This window comes from Macrobrachium nipponense, chromosome 14, assembly GCF_015104395.2.
Source record: "Macrobrachium nipponense isolate FS-2020 chromosome 14, ASM1510439v2, whole genome shotgun sequence".
Taxonomy (NCBI): Eukaryota; Metazoa; Arthropoda; class Malacostraca; order Decapoda; family Palaemonidae; genus Macrobrachium; species Macrobrachium nipponense.
This window is the reverse complement of record NC_087207.1, coordinates 34005477-34028594: the sequence shown is the minus strand read 5'-3', so window position 1 is coordinate 34028594 and position 23118 is coordinate 34005477. Positions and strand designations below refer to the sequence as shown.

The window sequence follows — 23118 nt, the reverse complement described above, 5'->3', positions numbered from 1 at the left end:
AAAGACTCACTTTATCCAGCTTCCTTCAAGACAATTTGAAAATTGAAGGGCAACAGTCATGGTTGGGCAAACCTGTTAAAATTATGGAGTTATTTTATACTAAAACAGAATGCACTTACTAGAGTATATTCACAGCACAAAATTATGCAGTTATTTTATACTGAAATTGAATTTGTGCACTTACTAGAGTATACTATTCATACCACAATAATTGAATGAATGATGAAAATGGGCAATAAAGCTTAGCACTGGGGCACTTTTAGCTATTCAGTTCTTAAGGCAGTGGAAAAGAAGGTTAACAATTGTTTACAGCAATGCAAACAGATCCAGAAAATAAATGGTATGAAGTAAAGTATCCAAAGGTGATACTGGGAGAAAACTCCACAGTTGCTATGAAGTGATAGTTAGAGAAATTGCATAAGATGATAGAGGTAAGAGAAATTGCATAAGATGATAGAGGTAAAACAAAAGACTAAAAAGTGAGTGTAGCTAAGGGTAGAAGGGACACTGCAATCATCTTGTTGGTAATGCCTATAGTGCACATGTGCACTGATGGGAGTGGAGGGTTGGGGGGAATAGGAGATAGTGCTGTACAGTAGTATTAATATTAGGATTTCTGTAGTGTCCCTTCAGAACTACCTATTTTACATCCCAACCATACCCCTTGCTCTTTTCACATTTGCTAATCTAACTTGAGTTTGTTCTTGCATCAATGTTCGACCCTTGTTTAACAGAATTTTTTTTTTAGCCAACTTGTTGTGTGGACATATTACATTGTAGTTTCAAAACTATTAATACTTCTCATTAAGCTCTCATTATTAACTTTAGGAATGAATAAGGATGTTACTCATATAAATTATTTTTTTTTACAGAAGGCAAAAGTAACTCCATTTGCTAAAGTTCCACCAGAAGTGAAAAGAGTAGAAAAACCTTTAGGAGTTATTGGACAGAAAGTTAATGGCAATGGTAACAACAACACCAACAGCATGAACAGCAACTGTATGCATGGAATTTCAAGCCCTGTGACATGTTCTTCAACAACTTCAATTACCAATTCTTCTCTGTTTACCATTCCTGATAATAATTTCTCACATCGGATGAAAGATAACTATTCACGAAGTCTTTATAGTGGGTATGGTGAAAGTGGTTCCCTTCCAGCATCGCCAGCTAGTAATAGCAATCATTCATGGGATCCAAAAATGCTGACGGCTCCTACCCCTCTGAGACCACCACCAGGTTTGGCACAGTCACATGATCCAACACAACAAGGCTCAATAACAGGTTAGTAGATCTATATTCTTTTTATTTTAGGTAGGATTGTATCCTTTCCTGTTGTGGCCATTAGATTAAAGATAATTAACAGTAACAAGACTTATGTACGGGTACATTCTAGGTGTGTCTTAATAAAAAAATTACATAATTAATTTTTCTGGCACTTATCTCCTTGAATAAATCATCTCGAGCTTAACCAAATTTTAGGCACATTTTATACCTTTCCATCAAGTTTACACCAGAAAAAATGTGTAAGTGATGTGTGGATGTCCAACCATCCTAAAGGATGCACAGGATTAAGTACTTTATTATGCAGTAAACTTGGAATACAGTCATCTTAGAAAAGTCTGCAGTTGCATGTTCATAAGGGGGATACATTAGGTTATGATTAAAAATTAAAAACACATTTTCTCCTTCACTCTCATATTGCAGGCTTCCATTTTCCATTACTCCTGCACTGCTAAGTAGTGCCATTCCTGTTCACATCATCTGGTAATAATTTGCTGCTATCAGGAATTGTCATGACCATGAAACACCATTGAAATGGCATTTGCACAGCTTCTTCCATTCTTGGGTCAGGACATCAGTTTTCAGTCTATCTTAATCTAAAACCTTCACCTCACTTCTGCTTTTCAAACTGATGCCAGCCAAGGCTTTTTTTTTTTAGTTACCAGCCAGAATTGTTACTTGGTTAGATGAAACCCAATGCCAATGAGGTCTTGAGCCATGCTGAAAAGGTTTATGTGCTGAAAAGGCTTATGTCCTCCTGCTGCTATTCATACTGTTTCCTGTGTGTTGAAATAATTGAAATCATATCACTCCTGTATTTTGAAGTTTTATTTTACTAAATGAGAAATCTATCTTGACTACTTTAATAATAATAGATCTATTTTGACTTCAGCCACCAAGAAAAAATTATTGGTCTTTTGCTAAAGTTCTCGACTTACCAGTTCTAACTTAGTTTCACCAGTTCTACTTACTTTCACTAATGAGAAATCTATCTTGACTTCAACCATTGGGAACCAGTTGCAACTTTACCTCTCATTTTTATCCTGATCAGTATATAGGGTAGTCTCTTAAGGAAAAGGTCATTTGCTTAGAATTGTTTTCATAGAAGTATATCTTGCAATTCCAATGTTTCTGTTACTAATGCTAAGCCAACCTTAATATTCTCTGCTCCTAAGGGTTGTATGATTTGGGATCTTATATGTGGAGTTGGCATGTGGTCCAAATTATAGTCGTCAGTGATTCTTCAAGGAATTTATGTTCAAGTTCTGTTATTTCCTGAAGATAATAGTATTTAGAACTTTAAAAACTTTCACTTTGAAACTACTGGATCAGTATGGCCTCTGTAAGGCAGTAGCTACTCACGGCCATATTTCTTAACTCGATGAAATTTATTTAATCCTCTCTGATGGGCTCTGGATTATCTTATGCCATTGGTTCTTCTCATTCATACTTTTGCAGACAATTCAGCCTTCACATTTTTTGCTTTCATCTTCATTTATCAACCTACCTGAATAGGGATCTGACTATTGAGTGAGAGTTTAATACTCCAAGAATAAATGGAATAAATTCTCTGATTGTCTTTGGTGAGGATGTAGTTGAATCTCTCATATCAAACATCGATTTGGATAAAGCGTCAATAGAGTGTAATCTTCATGAATTTTGAAGAAACCTGGATTTCAAAATAATTTATCCAAGTTTGTTTAAACTCCATAAAGATAACATTGTATAGACTGCTTAACCTGCTGCTAAAAAGCTTAGATGCTGAGAGGTGCAAGGCGATAATTCCTTCAACTTGATTACAAAATTTCTTCAACTTAGTTACATAGTTTGTGGTCTAATTTGTTCATGGTTTAAGTATGCTCTCACATGTGGTTGGTAATTGGTTTGCGAGCTGAAATTGCCCTTACCCCTTCTCAGTCATTTTTTTATAGTTAGTCTTATCATTGTTTAAGGACTCTCCCATTTTTTCATCATTAGGTAGCTTCTTAACACATCACTCTACTACTACTCACATTTACTACAGGGAAATCTGTAGTCTTCAGATCTCACTGCTCAGTAGTTATTTATCTCCACTGTAAGGTTATAGAATTCTATTCGTGTTTCTGTTTCCCCTAAAACTTTTCAACCTTTAGGAAGTAAGCTGTTGCTATCAACAAGTAGGCCTATACTACTACATACTGTTCACCATCATTTTTTCATGTTATCTGTTAGCCTGAGGTAAATAGTGGCATTGGATAAAAATTACAAGCAGAAATTCCAGATCTAGTTAATCTTGCCATTTTAATGTTTCGTCATTTACTCATAGGCACTCTAATTACCTTTTTGCAAACTGTTAAAGATATCTTTGTTTTAAAATTGTCTGGTTCATCACTTTATTATTTGTAAATGATACTACTGTATTCATGAGGCCACAGTCATAATTTCACAAGGTAGTATTAATATTAGATTTATAGCTCCCTTCAAAATGTAATTAATATTGCAAAACTCAATCCTTTTAAATCTTCCATTCACCGTACAGAAGAAGATTGGTCACATTACAACAATCCTCAAGTAGGCGGTTCATTGTGGCCAGAGGGTAGTGGTTACAGTAACGAAACAATGAACATGGGCTCGGGTAGTGCACCAACACCCAGCCTTTGGGACTCGCTACCTAGTATTTGGTCTCCTCTCTTCTGGTCGTCAAATGAAGGCTCGCCCACCCAGCATTCCCAGTCATCATCACCTTGGGCCACTCTACAGCAGCAACCATCGTCTGGAATTGATGCTAGTGGGGCAATCTCCAAAGGATTAGGATTTGATCCTTTTAGTTCTGTTAGCATATGGTCTAATCCATCAAACCACCCTGGTGACATGTGGGCACCTTCAACCAAAAAAAAAGATATTTAATTTTTTTGATGTGCAACAGTGGAGCATCCATATACCATCTTTGGTGCATGGCACATCAGGAAATGCCCAGAGTTATTTATTTGAAGTAAAGAAAGAATTTATTGCACTTACCATCATCATGGTATTTAGTGTATATTTTAGTTTTTGTTAAAAAGAAAGGAAATTATTTTTTTAGTGAAGTGTATGCTACATTTGGTTTTTTATTTTTGTTTTTATTTAGCTCTAAATATTTTTGTAAAGACAAGGCTAGATAGGATTTTTTCAGTATGAAAAGCTGCAATTTTTTTTAGTCGTTTTAAAATGTTTTGATTAATCAGAACAAAATGCAGTTATTTTGACATAAAAACCATGTTTAGAAGACATTTTATTTCAATTATTACTTTGTGCCATATATAGATACTATTTTGCCAAATGCAGTCACTGATGGTTATGTGCACACCATTGCTATAATGAATCACGAAATCATTTATTGTAGAACTAAAAATTTAAAAGTTTCTTAATAATTATTCATGTGCTTATACTATTAAGCAATAGTCTTTAAAAAAGGCTATAATTGAAGTGAAGAAAAACAGTAATTTCACAGGTCTGTGTTCTTCAGCCCATCCTGGTAGTCAGTATTTCTGCGGTGGCAAAGGTGCAGTCAACTGAGGGTACTCGATCTTTTTCATGAACAAACTGTGGGAGACCTTTGAAAGCATTATGTAGTAATAAAGCACTGTTTAAATTTTTTACAATATTACACCTATGTTAAAATGATGACATGCTCTTGTTAAAATGGAATACACCAGGCACTTGTTACTGATATTTTAAACTTGGAAATTGTAGGAGGCTTTATCATCAAGTGGTGGAATATGTTTAGTGTGCCTTCTTTTGACTGTACTTGAGGCCAAGTTCTCCAACCAGTATTGTGTGTTCTCCCACTCTCAGTATTTGATCACTCGCAGATAAGGAAACTTCTACTCTAGAGTCCTGCTTGTCTTGAACTCTCTTGAGACTGAGCAGGTTGTCAGACATACCAAGAGTGTTTTTCGATGGACAAATAAAATGAAATGAGTATTTGCATTTTATTTTTCTTTTGACTTTAGCATATAGCCCCCTTTTGTACAAGTGTGGCATAGGCATATTGCTCCTTTGTTACAAGTGTGGTTTTCACATAAAGTGCTAAATAAAAGTAAATTCTCTATTAAACTAATTAAAAGTTAGCTTAGGTTACACATACACTATATTGAATTTTTTGTTAAATGTCAAATTTTAAAGTAATTTGTATTTCCCTAACATACAAACCTGAGGTTATTACAAATGGGAATACCTTCAGTGCAGCTGAAACTGGCCATTTAATTTTAACAATGGATTCACATACCTTCTGGGCCAGGTAACAATGAGGGGTGGCCTGAGGTGGGCAGTATATGTAAAAACCTCACGCTTTATGTTAGGAAACGCAAATTCTTTAAAATTTATCGTTTGTTCCTACATGAATACTTACCCTTGGTCTTTACATATGGAAGATTTGCTTTTTGGTGGGAGTATTCCAAGTAAGCTTCTGAACCGACTGGTGGTTCACCTCACCTGGGCTCTTCCTGGTTGTGTAGGGAAAAGGAAGGCGTCCATGCCTCTGACCTGTTGAACATATGAATGTTCAACCACCAGACTACCGAGCCTTTCAAATGAATAGGTTTGGGAGGTGCATTGATTTGAAAAAGGTCTGGGTGAACTTTTAATGTTGGAGACAAAAAAGCTAAAGGTAACCAATGGGTTTGTTTTATTGTCAGCCCCTCTCTCTCCTTGCTAGACAGACAGTAGGACTTGCTCCTATTAATCTACAGTACATTAGATAACAAAGGACGCTCAGAAATGTAACTCAACTGCATCAAGCCCATTCCAGCACATGACAGCTCACCAACTGATCCTTTGCTCAGTGAGAAGAAGGGTATAAAAGATTGGGAGGAGGAGGAGGTCTGCTACCTGCTGAATAGTAGCTCCAACCAGAGATATCCTGTCTATGACACCAACCACAGAATACAGCCACTTTCCCCTGGTAGACAGCTGCAGAGGAATTGCGAAGGTGTCCAGACATCTCTGTTGCTGCTTGACAAGGAAATCCTCATACTCACAAGTGATGCTGGATGTCTCCAGCTGTGAAGAGACAGGGGGTCTGCAGACTGGTGGAACCTCAGGAGCAAAGCTATCAGGTCCAGGTACCATTTGGCATGTCAGCGCCTCAGTGGCGATTGGTATGAACTTGGCCTGCCACCTTGGTGGCCACTCCAGGAGAACCGAGCAGAACACTGGCAACTTCCTGTTGTACCTGGTTGCAAAAAAGGTCTAACATTGGTCTTCCCCAAAGGTTAAACAATCTTTCTGCTATGTCTGGGTTAAGGGACTACTCTGTCCCTATTTCTTGACCTTGGTGACTTGTTTGTCTGCCACTGCATTTCTCTTGCCTGGAATGTAACTGGCAGACAACTCATCTAGTGTGCTACTGTTCACTCGTGCACCTGCACCATCAACTCATGAAGCTGAAGGGATACCTGTCCCCTGGTCGTGGATTTATGCCACTACTGTGGAGTTGTCGCTCATCAGCACTACGAAGTGCCCCATCACTCAAACTTGGAAAATCAAGGAGACTGCCCTGATTTCTAGGATACTGATGTGGAGATACTTGTCATTTTGATCCCACAACCAAAAAGGTAGCAACTCTTCCAGGTGTGCACCCCATCCCTCTCTCAATGCACTGAAGAACAAATGCAACTCAGGAGAGGGGGTGTGCATGAAGTGACACTCCTATTACAAGGTTCCTGTCTTTGGCCAGCAAGCTAAGTCCTATATCACTTCTCTTAACGGGGCCGGCCGGCTAATGCCACTCTTAAAGGGCAGGACTTCGATATTCATACCACTTAATAAGGTGACTTGGGACATCTCCAAACCGCATATGATTTTCGCCTCTGACCTTCGGCTTTGTGACGCCAGGACGATTTATCCCAAAAATAACCATTTTTCAAATTCTATCTTCTCCCTTGATATTTAATATTAAGACCTAGGATTACTACCATATATAGACCTGATGTAGACCTCCAATCAAATGAGTTTTTTTTTCTAAATGTTATTTTTTTGCTAGATATGAATTTTTCATTATGGTAAAAAAATAAACCCTATAAATCAGGAAAACAAAATTTATAAAAAAAAAAAGAAGAAACAAAAATTGGAAAAAAGGGCTTGATTTGATTGTTCTATAATGTCTTTCTGAGTTCTATACCAAATTTCAATGTTATAGCTTTAAAACTAGTGAGAAGATAGATTTTGAAGGTCAATAACTACAGTTTTGAGATACAGGCATTCAAAGTTTTCCTTCGTATTTTTATAACGACAATGTTAATAAATAATGATTATTATGAATGTATATTTCTTTTTTGTGTATTAATAAACCAAAACTATTTTATTTATCATAATCATAAATGATGATCCCTTTGCTCATATATTGTAGCCTGGGGCACTGCGTCAGGCAAGACGGGGGGCACCTTCCTACGCAACTCTCTCTCTCTCTCTCTCTCTCTCCTTCACTAACCCAGCTTATTACAGCGAATTTTCTTCTGTATGTTAGCAAGATGTTTTCCTAGTATTTTCCTCTTTGGCATGATGAAATTCTTGCCGAAACAAAGATAAACAAACGTAAATGCAAGAGAATGTCAAGAGGTGAAATTCGAAGTTTTACTCTCTTTTTACAAAGACAAGGTTAATAAATCATGATTATTATGAATTTCATCATATTCCTTTTTGGCTATTAATAAACCAAAACTATGTTATTTATCATAAATTAAGATCCCTTTGCTCAAAGATCGTAGCCTGGGGGACAGTGTGACATGTGCTTCAGGCAAGACGGGGGCGTTTACTTACTACGCAACCATCCCTCTCTCTCTTCACTAACTACGCTAATTTCGCGTATATATTATGATATTCTGTAATCATATTAGAGCGAATTTTATTCGTCTTTATGTTAGCGAGATGTTTTGCTTGTCTTTTCCTCATTGGCATGATGAAATTCTTGCCAAAACATAGATGAACATATGTAAAAGCAAGCGAATGTCAGAGGTGAAACTCAAACGTGTGGACTACTTGAGGTCTGTGCTTGCACTGAATCATGGTTGAACTTGATACTCCCTTCTGCGACTCATGGAATCTCTACAGATGCCATTTCTCACAATTTCTTTGACAATAATTATAAAAATTTACGATAACAGAAGAAATATTGCATTTTCCTGTACAGATCAATGTTTTAGGCTTATTGAGTTTTGTTTACTAATTACCCTGTAACTACAAAAGTAAGAGGAATTTTGACGAAATATTTCGTATATGTATTCTCAATTGCCATATGAAGCTCCATGAATTTTTTCATGACTGCATTTTTCGCCCTATACCCCCATATATAAGGGTTCCGGCCGGCCCCCTTAAGAGAGGAATGGAAAGGTGCAGGGAGTCCCTTGCTGGAGAGCAGAATGCCTTCATTCTCCACTAAAGGGGATGAAGGTGAAGCCACCCATGAGGGACCAGCTTCAAAAAGTATGACAGGTGACCGAGAACAACTTACCACTGCTGAGCTGCTTGTTCCTGCTGAGATCAATTGCACCACCTCCTTGAACTTGCTGGTACACGAGTTTGAGGTGAAGACTCTAACTGCTGCTGTGTCTATCAGCATGACCAAGTACATTATCCTCTGCTTGGATATGAGATTGGACTCCTTGAAGTATAATACAACTCCCAGGCTGCAACAAACTCAAGAAGTCTCTCCCTGTCCTAGAGCAACGGCGAACAAGAGCTCACCAGGGCTAGACAATCATAGAGATACCTCAGATGTATCACGTGCGAATGGGCCCCAAGTTGACATAAGGGTGAACACTTGCATGAACGCCTTGGGAGTGGTTGAGAGCCCAAAACAGAGTGCCCTGAACTGGTACACTGTCTCCCCAAGGGTAGTGGAGGTACTTGTGTGAGGACTGATGGATGGGTACTATTTGGAAATGAGCATCCTTCAGGTCCAGCATAAGCATGAGATCAGATTCCCTGATGGCTGTATGCACTGAACGTGTCACTTCCATTGTGAACCAAGTCTGGCAAAGGAATTGGTTTAAGGGAGCGAGGTCTATGATTGGTCTCCATCTCTCCTGCTGTACAAGCCTGGAGACCAATCTGTTACAACTTCCACAATGCCTTTCTTCAGCATTACTTTAACCTCCCATTCAGTGAACTGGGTACGTAGGTTTGGAGATAGCCCAGATGTCTGGTGAGAGGTGGCAAAGATTCAAAGGGAAGTAAATATCCTTCCCGAAGAACATTCACTACCAAGGTTTCTGCTCCGTATCGCTATCAATGGCAGGGTGTGGGGAGGAGCACCACCCCTAGCTTCCTCCTTTCGAATATTTTCCTAGCCTGATCTTTCCTATATACCACAAATGTGCAATCTACCCACCTGTTTACGTTCCTCTTTCCACAATATGACTAGCAACTCATACAAGACAGAGAGCTCTCTCCTACCCTACCAAACACCAGTTCCGTGCGTCCTCTTATACCCGCTGTTATTGTTTACTTTTTTACCCCCACACTGTCGCCATCTTGTCTAATATAGCGTCACAAAACTTAAATACATCAAGACATTTCTAAAATCAAACATATTTCCCATACATTGAACATCGCCCACATTTCACCAATACAAAAAAAAACTGACTAAACATATAATCACACTTACCTTTTTCTCCCTCCCCTCTGACCTCTAACCTAATCCCCTCTTAATATCCTTTGTATTCTCCAGCTCTATGCCCTCTACACAATTTCTAATATTTTCTGCTGAAACTCCTGCTTTAGCTAATACATCAGCTATTTGATCCCTTCCTTTTCTCTATCTCAAGAGGTCGAAGGTTGTGAGTGCAGAGTTCGTGCAGCAGGAGTGTTTGCCTGCCCCTCTCCCTGTTACTTCCAGGAATTTGACTCCGAGGGATTCTCATTCAATCTCGAGTGTTCAGGATTCCTCACCGACACACGTGCGTACGTCTGCCACGCCTGTGCCTATTCGCGGCCATGTTAGAGAGTCATCTGTTGGGAGAGCGCATAGTGATGTCCCTAGTGTTGTGGTTGGTTCGTTGCGGGAGTTGGCACTTCAGCCTGTTCAGAACTTGACGGATCAAACAAAACTGAGGGAAATCCCAGGGATGTTGAAATGCGTCCTCTGCTAACGCTAAAGGATCAGGAACCATTAAACAGAATATCTCCAGTTTCCGGTTAAACCAAGTCGCAAGAGTCGCAAAAAGGTCCAGCATGGGTCTCCCCCAAACCTGATGAAGGGACTCATTATAAAATGCACTTTTTGTGATAAAACTATTAAAAAACCCAAGTATAAAAACTTTTAGTGGGTTTTTCTTGAGTTTTAACTTACAAAATAGGCTGTTTTCAGCATTTTTATAAGGATTCCAACTATTCGTGAATTCTAACTATTTGCGGGGGGTTTGGTACACATCCCCCGCGAATATGGAGGGGGTGAGGACCACTGTAATTTGAAATATCAGGTAAATATAAATGCAAACGACATACTGAAAACCCTTTAGTTTTAGAAATATACTAAACTGCAAATTTCTAAAACCTTCAAATTGTATAGATGAACTCTGGAAACTAGGTAGAAACAAAGTCGTAGATCCTGACAAAACATATAGACAGATATTCTTCATTAAACACCATATCTGAATGGAAATAAGGTAACAAAGGATCACTATAGTGTATTCAAATCACACACAAAAATTTACAATAACATTTATGAATTGAAACAAAACTACATAAGCAAATTTAGCAAAAGGATTACAATTGTAATTGAAGGTACAAGACTCTTAGTGTAATGGAATTTCTGATCAATTATTACAAGCCAAGTTTACAAGAAGTCAATTGAGCCACCCATAAAAAGGTAACCTGACAACTTGAAATGTGGATCTTCGTTTATGGTGATGTGGCTGCTTACCTAATCATCCACACTTCTTTTTTAAATTCTCTCTCCATAATAAGGAAAGAAATATACAATAGTGCACTTGTCTAAAATCATTTTTACTCATTCTATGTGCCTTCAAGTATTAGGCAACAGTAAAATATTACCTTAGCATAAACCATCAGACACTAAACCAAAACTATAATTAAATTTTTATCTTGGTTACAGACCAATAAAAGAAAGGTAAATTCATACACAAGGCAATGCTGTACACGTTAGGAAAATTTTTAATTAACTATCACACTAGTTAGAAAAATAATAGGAGCAAAGAAAAACTTAAATTTTTCTTTATTCACAATACTAATAGGAACAATTAATTTTATTCAATAGCACCACCATCAATTTTATGCAACTGACTAGAGCTCTATGAAAACTTATCTTTAAAAACAAAGCTGATTAGTAAAAAAACCATCATTTACAAGAGACAATATTCGTGGTCTTCACAAGTCCTTGACACTCCAAACATGAATTAAAAGAATATCCACATTAGCCATACAGCCCAAAGGAACACTGGTTCTAGGTAGTTAAGAGCCTCAGTTCTCATGTATATAGAAGCTGATATATATAGAAGCTATAACTGTAAGAAATCAGTAGGGTTGAAGGCTGAAAATTTTATGTGAATAATGGGCTTTTGAAAAGATCATTTTTATATTTCAATAGCTACAACTGATTTTATTTCATAAACCCACCATTAGTAGTGTGAACTGCAATTTAAGTGGAAAAAACAAGCTGCCTAAAGGAAACCTTTACTATAACTGTCTGGAGCCAACAGTCCAACTTAAACGCTCATAGAACTGACTGTAGGTTATCTGGCATCACAACACCTGGGTCATGGTTTCACGGGACTGATAGTAACAAGGAACCCTGTCTTTAAAGTGAACAGGGAGTCAAAGTATGTTTGAAGCACATCTGCCAGTTGATTCTGATCAAAAGATAACCAAGGCCATGTTCCAGGCATGGACTCGAATGGTATATGCCTCTTCTGGTCATTATCATCAGTTACAGAAACCTGGCCATATCTTCATGTTCTATTTGTCTCTTCACCATTCATGATACAGTGTGTTAAGCCCTGGCCAAGGACCCCCCCAACCATGCCTATCTTTCCTGTTGGGTGAACATGTTCTGAATGTACACTCACTCTGAATGCCTTTCCCAGGCATGCTACAGACTTGGAACCAAGGTTGTGTTTATTTCTCTGGGGGCTGAGACCATAACAATGTAATGTCTTTTGTTAATTGACATTAGTAGGCACACAAACCCTAGCCATGTTGCAGGCATAAAATCACAGCATATCTGGCGCTTCTGCCATGCCTGCACACACTATCAGTTGTCTTTATCAGATTCAGAACTGCAGCCACGTCCCAGGCCTGGAACTCCAGCTAAGTCCGCTCCTTCAGTCAGCAGTTCCTGTTTGTCAATATGTGTTCAAAGGCACATTATGACCAATATGATTCAGGGATCAATTGCTTCTGATACCGGTTTCATTCAGTTGTGCCCAGTCATATGTTCCATATGCTTGATACAGTGGATGACATCACTGATGTAGCAGAAAAATAAAAAGCTTAACACTCATAGGAGTTATCACATGGTGGAAGAGTAAACACAAATGCAAAGGGATCATCCCCACCCAGTCAACAGTCTACTCAGCAGCCCTACGGGTGTTGGGAAAAGCAATCATGTGCCAATAAATACTGGACAAATAAAGCAGTCGGTCAAAAAATAATGGAAGTCCAAATTACACAGCCTAAAAGGCACTTTGCTATGCAAATGCTTAATTTCTAGGCTGAATAACACACAAGAAATAAAAATGCATAATAAAATAATAAAAATGCATAATAAAATATACACTATTTTGTAACACAGGATACACTGATCAAGATTTTAAAAACTCTGACAAAATAGGCAAAAACCCTCAACTGTACCTGGTATTCACAGTATATAATGGGATTCCTGTAAATCAATAGAACAACCAATCACCTTCTGTGTTTAGAAAATTTATTGTTTTTTAAACTACTTCTCCAAAATATTATCCTGAAAATAAGGTAAAATGGCAAAGACAATGCAAATACTAATTAAATAAATACATAATACTTAATCTAATGGATAACAGCTACTCAACACAAACTGGCTCATTGGTACTGATATATGAGACAAAAACTAGGTAAGAAATATACTGTAATGAAAATAATTTTGATAAAACAGCAGCCATAAAATTATAACAAAATTCAAATTCCTTATACACCACAGTAAAGTTAGTCAAGCACCAAACAGAAACAAATAAGAAAAGATAGAGCTGACAATTTTTAATATAGATTCTTATTAACAGACAAGTAAGTATTATATAAGGAGCTGCCAGTAAAATAAACAGCACTATTTTGAAAATGATTAAACTCTCACGCTTTGCAATCCTGAACTTATCAAAATCTGGAATTAAATGTCAGTAATTCTGGGAAACTGGATTAATTATGTTGGCTAAATGAAGAGAAGCCTTTTCTGTTGCAACACTATATTATATGCATTTACAAATAATAAATACAGCACTGAGACCCATTTCTAAACTGTACTTTAAAAACAGTCTACACCTCCAAATGAAAATGATTTTATTACAATTCACTATCATGGAAAGTGCAAAATCAAGTAGAGAGAGAGACGATAAAACGATTGTTTATGGTACTGTATATTGCATGAAGGGGAACAATTTTAAATTTTAAAGTATGAAAATGACAAAACATACTCTAAAATTACAGAGCATGCCATCAACAAGCTGGAAACATGAGATGTGAAGTTCTTACCTACCTAGAAACCCATGATCCATGGGGTTGCATGGGCACAGTGTGACTATTAAGCTAACAGACCACTGTTTTAAAATGGGAAGGAAGTGTCACCAATTCATGAAGATTACGAATGTAGGATAAAGTAAACAATAGGAAGAACAAACAAAACATTCAGGAAAGTAGCACACAGTTATAATGTGAATCATGAGATTCAGCATAATACAAATAACTATAATAATTAGCTTTCTTATTCCATTAAGTATAAACGTGACTAGACTACCGGATTATACAAAAACAAAGCTTTTCACTGAGAGTTCAAGTTTTTCATACCTAATATCTAATAAAACTCATAAAAATATCTATGTTAATTCCTCATGAAACTATCAGTACAAAACTGCATGATAACACAAAATATTACTCAGCCTTAAGCTGGATGGGATATGTATACTGATACAATGGACACCCCCCCGTATTCGTGGGGGATGCGTACCAGACGCCCCATGAATAGTTAAAACCCGCGAACCCCCTCTATTTAAAAGAGTGAAATTGAAAGATTACTGCATTTCTTTAAAATACTATCACATATGAATTTTGTAAAAACAGTTATATATTATTATTATATATTTGAAATTATCAATAAACATACATAAATGTACCATAAAAATTCTCTCATCTGAGAGAGAGAGAGAGAGAGAGAGAGAGAGAGAGAGAGAGAGAGAGAGAGAGAGAGAGAGAGAGAGAGATTACATGTATGTTAATCAGCAACACAGCAACTCACTCCCTCCTCCACCCCTCCTGTCACATTACTTGACATATTTGACAGCTCTGGAACTCAGGTTAGTACCTGCATCTAAAAGGAAAGATGTGGGATAGAATAGAAATTCCTTAATTTTTACATAATTCTTCAATTCATAAACTAAAATCTGACTAATTCACTACAGTATTTTCTTTAATGAATTGATATTACTGCTGTTTAACATTGACAGTATTAATCACTATTAATATTTGAAAATTAGTAAATCATTTTTGTATCATAAAAATGTATTTAGTCATGAAAATAACATCAAAATAAACTAATATGTGAATATTTATCGCTCGAAAAACCTGTGAATTGGTTAATTTCACGTGAATAATGATTAGATGCGATCTTAAGAAAAATCTGTGAACTTCGAAAACACGAATACGGGGGTTTGACTGTACAAGATACTGCATATGGAAAGACAACACAACTGAAGAACTACAAATAACCTAAATTGAGAAAAAAAAAAAGGTAAGGAAATGCTGAACGATTTAAAACTGTCCAAAAACTTGCTAACACTTCAACACAACTGTCAGAGATTAGTTAAATAGAATGAAAGGATTTTAAACTTACCAAAAAAAACACATTCTACACTGTGAATGTAATGAATAGATGGATCCTGACAATAATGAACTTAACTAAGTCACCAAGTAAAAATGAACTGCCCTTGATACTCAAAAGCCTATGCTCCTAAATATTATTCAACAATGAAACTAACAAGAGCCTTTTTAATAAATTTGAAGTGACTATCATTTGTTTTCAACATCCTATTACTCTAGAATTAAAACTGATATAAGTCCTTTGAAATGAAGATAAAATGATATTTTTTTTAATAAAATAAAGTTTTGTATATACTATTTACCAAATAATTACATAGCTATTAGCTTCCACTTACATGGCAGCTTAAGATTCTTAATAGGTCCAACATAGCTAAAGAGCTCAATTCGTTTGTGCCCTATGTCCATGAGAGGGGAGGAAGGTGGGCTTAAATCCTGAAATTATTTGGTAATTTATACCAAACTTAATTTCACTGTAAAAATGACAATTTGTCGAAAATTGCATTTTTCCTAACTATACAAAACCTGAGGTCCTTTAACAATAGGAAGGTAACTAGCGGCAGCTGGGACGGTCGTAAGCTTCGAACAAGGGGAGAACGGTAGTTAACTGCTTGTCCGATCGTGCGCGCGGGCTTTTGCTTTAGGCCCATGCAAAAAGTTGCAGAGTGAGGGGTGGCATGAGGTGGGACTATATGTAAAGGACCTCAGGTTTGTATAGTTAGGAAGGAAAAATGCAATTTTCGACAAATTGTCATTTGTTCCGATACGTAATACAAACCCTCTGGTCCTTTAACAATAGGAAGACTCACTTCTTGGTGGGAGGAATCTGAGTCTTTTTGGTGAACAGACTGGTGTTCGTCCAACCCTGGAGTGCCTCCCTGGTCGTAAGAGCAAGGGAGGGATCAAACCTCTGTCCGATTGATCGGGGTGTGCACCGCAGGATCAATGGTCAGACCTCTGGGCCAAGTACTAAGAGAGAGGCAAGCGTATCTCTTCGTACCAGCAAGCAAGAACTTGTTCCTGTTTGCAAGAGACAATCATAAAATGATGGGTTTGTCTCAATTTGGCATCCACTTCCTACAACTACATAAAACATTGCAAAAACAGATTTTCATTTCCAAAAAGCAGACTGCAAAATCGCAGAGCGCGAAAGATTTCAATTGAAAGCCAGTAGCGACTGCCCTTATTTCATGGGCTTTCACTTTGCACAAGAGAAGAGCTTTATCTTGAACCTTCAAAGGCTAGGGATTTTTTACCCAACACCATAGGGTTTGGGAGGGGCCTCTAATGTCTTTTGTCCTCTCAATATAACACTTCGATGCCCTAATTGGGCAGAGTACTCTCTCTCCTGATCTGACAGGGCCAGGACATCGACCAAACACTTGATGAGCAAACTGCATTGCCTTGGGAAAACCCACCTTTTCATCAAGCACTTGAAGCTCTCTCACTCATTTTGCTGTGGCTAAAGCCATTACAAATTAAGTCATCTTCGTGAAGTTTCTTAAAGAAGAATAATTTAAGGGAGCTGGCCGGAACCCTTGTATATGGGGGTATAGGGCAATAAATGCAAAGTCATGGAGCTTCATTTGGCAATGGAGAATACATATACGAAATATTTTGTCAAAATTCCTCTTACTTTCGTAGTTACAGGGTAATTAGTAAACGTAACTCAATAAGCCAAAAACATTGATCCGTACAAGAAAATGCAATATTTCTTCTGTTATCGTAAATTTTTATAACTATTTTCAAAAAAATTGTGAGCAATGGCATCTGTAGAGATTCCATGAGGCGGCAGGAGGGAACTTAGTTTACGGCTTCCAGTGCGAGGAGAAACCTCTTGTAGTGTACACATTCGAGTTTCACCTCTGACATTCGCTTTCTTTTACGTATGTTTATCTTTGTTTCGGCAAGAATTTCAGCATGCCAATGAGGAAAAGACTAGGAAAACATCTCGCTAACATACAGACGAAGAAAATTAGCTCTAATATGATTACAGAATATCATAATATACACGAAATTTGCGTAGTTAGTGAAGAGAGAGAGAGGGAGTGGTGCCTGACGCACATGTCGTGCAGTACCCCAGACTACGGTCGCTGAGCAAAGGGTTCTTCATTTATAATAAATAACATATTTTTGGTTTATTAACACCCAAAAAGGAATATGAAATTCATTATAATCATGATTTATTAAACATTGTCTTTGTAAATAGAGAGTACACGTTCGAGTTTCACCTCTGACCTTCTTGCTTTTACGTTTGTTTATGTTTGTTTCTGCAAGAATTTCATCATGCAAAAAGAGGAAAATACAAGGAAAACATCTCGCTAACATACAGAAGAAAATTCCTGAAATAGGCCGAGTTAATGAGGAGAGAGAGAGAGAGAGAGAGAGTTGCATAGGAAGGAGTGCTCCATCTTGCCTGACGCAGTGCCCCAGGCTACGATATATGAGCAAACGATATATGAGCAAAGGGATCATCATTTATGATTAAATTATAAGAAATAAATTAGGTTTTTGATTTATTAATACCTAAAAACAGAAATATGCATTCATAATAATAATTATTTATTAACATTGTCTTTATAAAAATACAAAGGAAAACTTTGAACGTCCGTATCTCAAAACTATACTTAGTGATCTTCAAAATCTATCTTCTCACATAGTTTTAAAGCTATAGCACTGAAATTTGGTACATAACTCAGAAAGACATTATAGAACAATCAAATCAAGCCCTTTTTTCCAATTTTTCTTTTGTCTTTTTTTTATAATTTTTTTTCCAGCTTCATATCTAGCACAAAAAAATTACTTTTAGAAAAAAACACTTCATTGGACTGGAGGTCTACTTCAAGTATATATGGTAGTAATCCCAGGTCTTAATATTAAATATCAAGGGAGGAGATAAAATTTGAAAAATGCTTATCTTTGAGATAAATTGCTCTGGCGTCACAAAACCGAAGGTCAGAGGCGAAAATCATATGCGGTTTGGAGATGTCCCAAGTCACCTTATCAAGTGGTATGAATATCAAAGTCCTGTCCTTAAAAAATGGCATTAGCCGGCCGGCCCCCTTTAAGGGTTCAAACATAGTGCCTGAAATCCATTTGAGGACCACATCCAAATTCCAGGCAACTGATGTTGATTTCTCGTGCTTCGATGTGTCCAGTGATTTTATTAAATCACTGATATACTGGTTAGTGGATATATTCACTACTTTATGTTTGAACACAGACTTCAACAAAGCCCTGTAACCTTTAATAGCAGAGGTTGCTAATCCATGCGATGACCTCAAAAACAGTCAGAAATCCGCAATTTAAGTTACAGCGGTCTTACAAGATGAGCTGCAATGTTCCAGATACCAGTCTCTAAAAACTGCCCACTTTGCCTGGTAGACTGTAGCAGAAGATCGGTGCCTAAACCCTGCAACTTCCTCTGCAGCTTTTCTTGAAAAGCCTTTCCCATTGACAAGCTCCCAGACAGTCTGAAGCCTGTCAGAGTGAGAACAAATTTTGGTGATAGCAGTGAAAGTGAGGCTGTTTGAGAAGACTTCACTTACAATAGCCTCAGATAATCTACCAGTAGTCTCACAAGGTTTGGGAACCATTCCTTCTATAGCCAAATGGGGGCTACTAGCTTCATTGACGTGTTGGAGTGGGTGATGAACTTCAACACTTCACTCACCATGCTGAATGGTGGGAAAGCGTACACGTCTAACTCTGATCAATCTTGAATCAAGGCATCTGTTAAACACCAGGGGATCAGGAGCTGGAGAGCAGAAAAGGGAAGACAGCTTTCTCCACCGTTTCCATAGGTCAGTCAGTTCACACCTATAGATTTAGTGTCTACTCTGTCAGTAGAACATGTTTGGCCCAGCTCAGTTTTTCTGCAAGGACATTTAGTTTACCTTGAATAAATTGGGTCACAATGTTGGTTCGATTGTCTTGTGCCCTCAGAAGGAAGTCTTTGGTCACTTTGTAAAGCGAGAAAGAATGAGTCCCCCTTGATTCTTTATGTAGACTAAAGCGGTCATGCTGTCCGAATGGACTGCAACTGTCCTGTTGTACGTCTCTGCTGCGAAAAACTTAAGAGTTCGGTGAATCGCTCTCAGCTCCTTCACATTTAAAAGGCTCCCCAACCTTGACTTGATGCATCGGAATACAATGTTAAGTTTGGGCTCCAAGGTCAAGTGACTTTCCCACTAAAAATCTTTCCTTTAAAAGCCACCACCAAAGGTTTTTCTCGATTCCAAAGTGATGGGGAACATAATCTTTGAATACATACCTTCCTACGCCACCTAGTTCTTAGGTAAAATCAAAACACTTGGGTGTGTAACCTTCGCAATGGCACAAACCTCCTGATGGTTGACAGGGTTCTGAGGAAGTTCATCCATTCCTTTGCCGAGCAAGAAGGGCGATCGAAAAAACTTTGGACTTTCTGTATGCAGCTGCGAATCCTTTGGAGAGACGGAAAAGCCCAGAAATTTAAGTGAATCAATCATCATTCCCAAATATACGACTGAATGTGTTGGGACTAATTAAGACTTGTTGAAGTTTATCAGAAGGCCCAAATCCTGGACAAGGAGGAGTTTTCTGCAGTTCCTCTGTACATGATCTTGATGGGGGAGCATAGGAGCTGGTCGTCTATGTAAAGGCTGACGTTGATGCCCATGAGGTGAAGCCATTTTGCTAGAGGGGTAGGAACCCAGGTAAACATTTGGGGGCTGAAACAGGCCTTGAACTGGTAGACTCTGTCCTGGAAAGCAAATCTCAGGTACTTTCTGGAGTCCTGGTGTATCGGAACATAGAAGTATGCGTCCTGCGTAACTATCGTTACCATCCAATCTCCCTGCTGGATGGCTGACAGGACCGAGTTGTTCGTTTCCATTCTGAACTTTGTTGTTTGGACAAAGAAGTTCTGAGCATTTACAACAAGGGGAGGCGAGGCCTCCATCCTCCTGATGTGTTGGGGACAACAAACAGGTGATTGTAAAATTCCTCTGTGCTGAAATCCTTGACTACTTCTATAGCTTGCTTCTCGAGGGGGACTGATACTTCCTGGAAGGGCTGAAAACTGCTTTAAACCTAACGAGTAGGCTGTTAAGCTGATAGGAGAGTTTACCAAAGGAGGATTCTCCTTGAAAGGAATCAAGTATCTCTCTTGTAGGACTTTTAATACCGACAGTTCTGCATCTCTGGTTGAGAAGTCTTGCTCCCACAGGGGTGCTCTGGAGGACCTGGTTCTCACTTGTGAGGCTAGTTTGATAGAAAGCTTTCTTGAGGTACACGTCGAATGGAGGTTGGTTCAAGGATGAGCTTGGCAGCGACCCCTATTGCCTTGAAAGCTTAGCAGGGACCTTGGTCTAGGAGCATGTGTGGGTCATGTAGCCAACCCCTTACTACAATATCTGATACTACACTCAGTACTAGAATCTGATATATTAATAAAACTGTTAAGTCACAGTCAGTAATCAAAATTAGGAAGCTAAATAAGCTGATGAAAAGAGCACTACCAAAAGAACTGAATACTTCACCAAATGAAGATAACACAACCATCCAGTGAACTACAGAATCTGAGAGCTGTTGAACAACCATGTATCGTAGTTGACCGGAAGAAATGAATTGAGCTCTTTAGCCATGCCATACCTATTCCTTCCTGGGAGTGGGCAGGGTCATTATCTACACCAAAACAAAAGTACACTAACACGTTTTTCAAATCTTGAGCTGCAGTGAAATTGGAAACTAATAGAAGCTATATCATTATTTGGTAAGTTACTTATATAAAACAACATAATTTCAAGCATTTTCCTTTTATACTTGCATAAAGACACCTTATTCATTTCCTAAGACAAAGTTTAAAAAAAATCCATTTTCTTCGCCACAACCTAGTACTGATGTTATGTAACCATTTTCTATGTTAGAACTGAGTTTCAATGCTTAACCCTTACGAGCCAAGCTCAAAAAACATATGTAGCATGTAAACATGGGAGCGCATGTTTACATATCATTCACATCAATTACAAATATACTATCATTCACAACAATTACAAATATACTATCATAAGAAGCACCTGGATGGTATGTAAAATGTTCAACTGCAGCTTGTAAGTGTTCTGATGCATTACTGAGCTACATCTACTGATTGACCACTAAGCACTTATGCCATGAACTGCTACAATCAATGGATGCAATGATTATGCAATACCTCCTCTTAAAATTACAAACTGTAACATCTTACATATTATGTAAAAATCTGAAAGTGGTTACACTTCCAAAGTTGCCATTGTCAGTAAAAATTAACATTACAAAACTAGTTTGCATTTTAAGAAAATATAGGATTAAAATTTTTCAAGCCATACCATTAACTTGAGAAATTAAAATTACCTTTAGGAGCAAGACATCAAACTTCCTTATCAGCAATAAGCAACTGTAAATGCGCAACATCTATAAGTTTATTACGTACAAAGTTTTGTTGGCAAAGTGCATGACATAAGATGTTGCCAGTCTTTATCCATTTTAAGTTACATCTTACTTTCTACAATATCGTACATTTCTAATCCTCTCTAGAATGTTTCAAGTAAAATACATTTTATATGAAAATGGCAAATCTCAAGATATCCATTTGATAACATTCTGTACAACTGAGAGAATGACAACAAAAATTCAAAGCTAACTACAGTTCTGAATAAAGAGTTCTTACCTATCCTTTTACAGCATAAAGTTCATGTCCGGTAATTTGCATCACAGATGATACACAAGCTCAACTTGGTGCTCAAGAAAAAATTGGTTTTATAGTATACTTAATTTCTTCTCGACAAACCGGACATTTAGACAAGTTAAGGGCACAAGAGGTACATGTAGCCATGTGCGAACATGGAAGGAATACAATTGACATATCTGCATTCAAGCAAACTTTACACATGACAGTCTCCCTGGCTCTATCCAGTTCTTCTCTTAGTTTATCACCTGGAAAAAGGAAAATTTAAGTTGCATAACACCTGGATCCTAGTTTTCTGACAAACTTAATTTCTTATTAATATAGGACATAATGTTTTTGCACAACCATGACAGCATATTGGGACTTTAAAAGGAAAGCACTAGAATTAATAATCATACCCTTTAAATCACTAATTTATAAATATAAAAACAAATCTTTACCGAAGGTTAGGTTCTACTAGCTATGAGACAACTTAAGCTGTTAAAACTAATTTTTATCATTTAATGTTAAAAATTCTTATGGTTTAGCATATTCACAAAAATACTATAGCTTATTTGGAAGAAAACCCAGTCAGAGGATGGTAGTGCAATTATGGGAGATTTCCTTGCTTTCTCCTCTGAAGATGCAACAGGTGTCCAAGCTAGTCTCTTCCCTAGCAGGACCCCACCCATATATCACCAACTCCTATTACCCATTATTCTATGTTGTGGTGCTTATAAGATCATGCTCCTGTTAACTATGTTAAAAACTTTTATGCTATCTTAATTTTACCTTACCAAATTATCTACTTCCTTAATTTATCATTAATCTATCCTTTTTCTACTTATGGTACGTGCTTCACTTAAGCAGCCAACTGACCTCTTATATAACTTTTACTTCCCTATTCTATCTTAAAAACATACTACCTATCTTCCTACCAACAGTAATCCCTCAATCATCTGGATAACCATTTTCCAGAACTCGACATTATCCCAAATACCAGGACCAGGGGCAAAACCCCCATGACAGTATACATGCATGTATATATAAATTAAAAAAAAAAAAAAAAAATTGGAAAAACTGCTCTCCAATGACTGGCAATGATGTGCAGCCTCAGG

General features: G+C 37.5%; 2 protein-coding genes across 25 annotated transcripts in view; one reads left to right on the top strand and one right to left on the bottom strand.

Moving 5' to 3' along the window:
* LOC135226448 (transmembrane protein 131-like) overlaps positions 1-5223 on the top strand; it is a 525255-nt gene extending 520032 nt beyond the window's left edge. For all 22 annotated transcript variants that reach the window (XM_064266036.1, XM_064266031.1, XM_064266024.1 and 19 more), the window contains 2 exons: positions 873-1281; positions 3800-5223. In XM_064266036.1, coding sequence (XP_064122106.1) covers positions 873-1281; positions 3800-4167 — 777 coding nt within the window. In that variant the 3' untranslated portion in view covers positions 4168-5223. The remainder of the gene's footprint in view (positions 1-872; positions 1282-3799) is intronic.
* Positions 5224-10912: 5689 nt separating this feature from the next.
* LOC135226451 (baculoviral IAP repeat-containing protein 7-B-like) overlaps positions 10913-23118 on the bottom strand; it is a 130823-nt gene continuing 118617 nt past the window's right edge. For 2 of the 3 annotated variants that reach the window (XM_064266042.1, XM_064266044.1), the window contains exon 6: positions 16407-22269. In XM_064266042.1, coding sequence (XP_064122112.1) covers positions 22076-22269 — 194 coding nt within the window. In that variant the 3' untranslated portion in view covers positions 16407-22075. Of the gene's footprint in view, positions 12838-16406; positions 22270-23118 lie in introns of those variants that run through there. The other variant, XR_010317228.1, reaches the window with a different exon arrangement.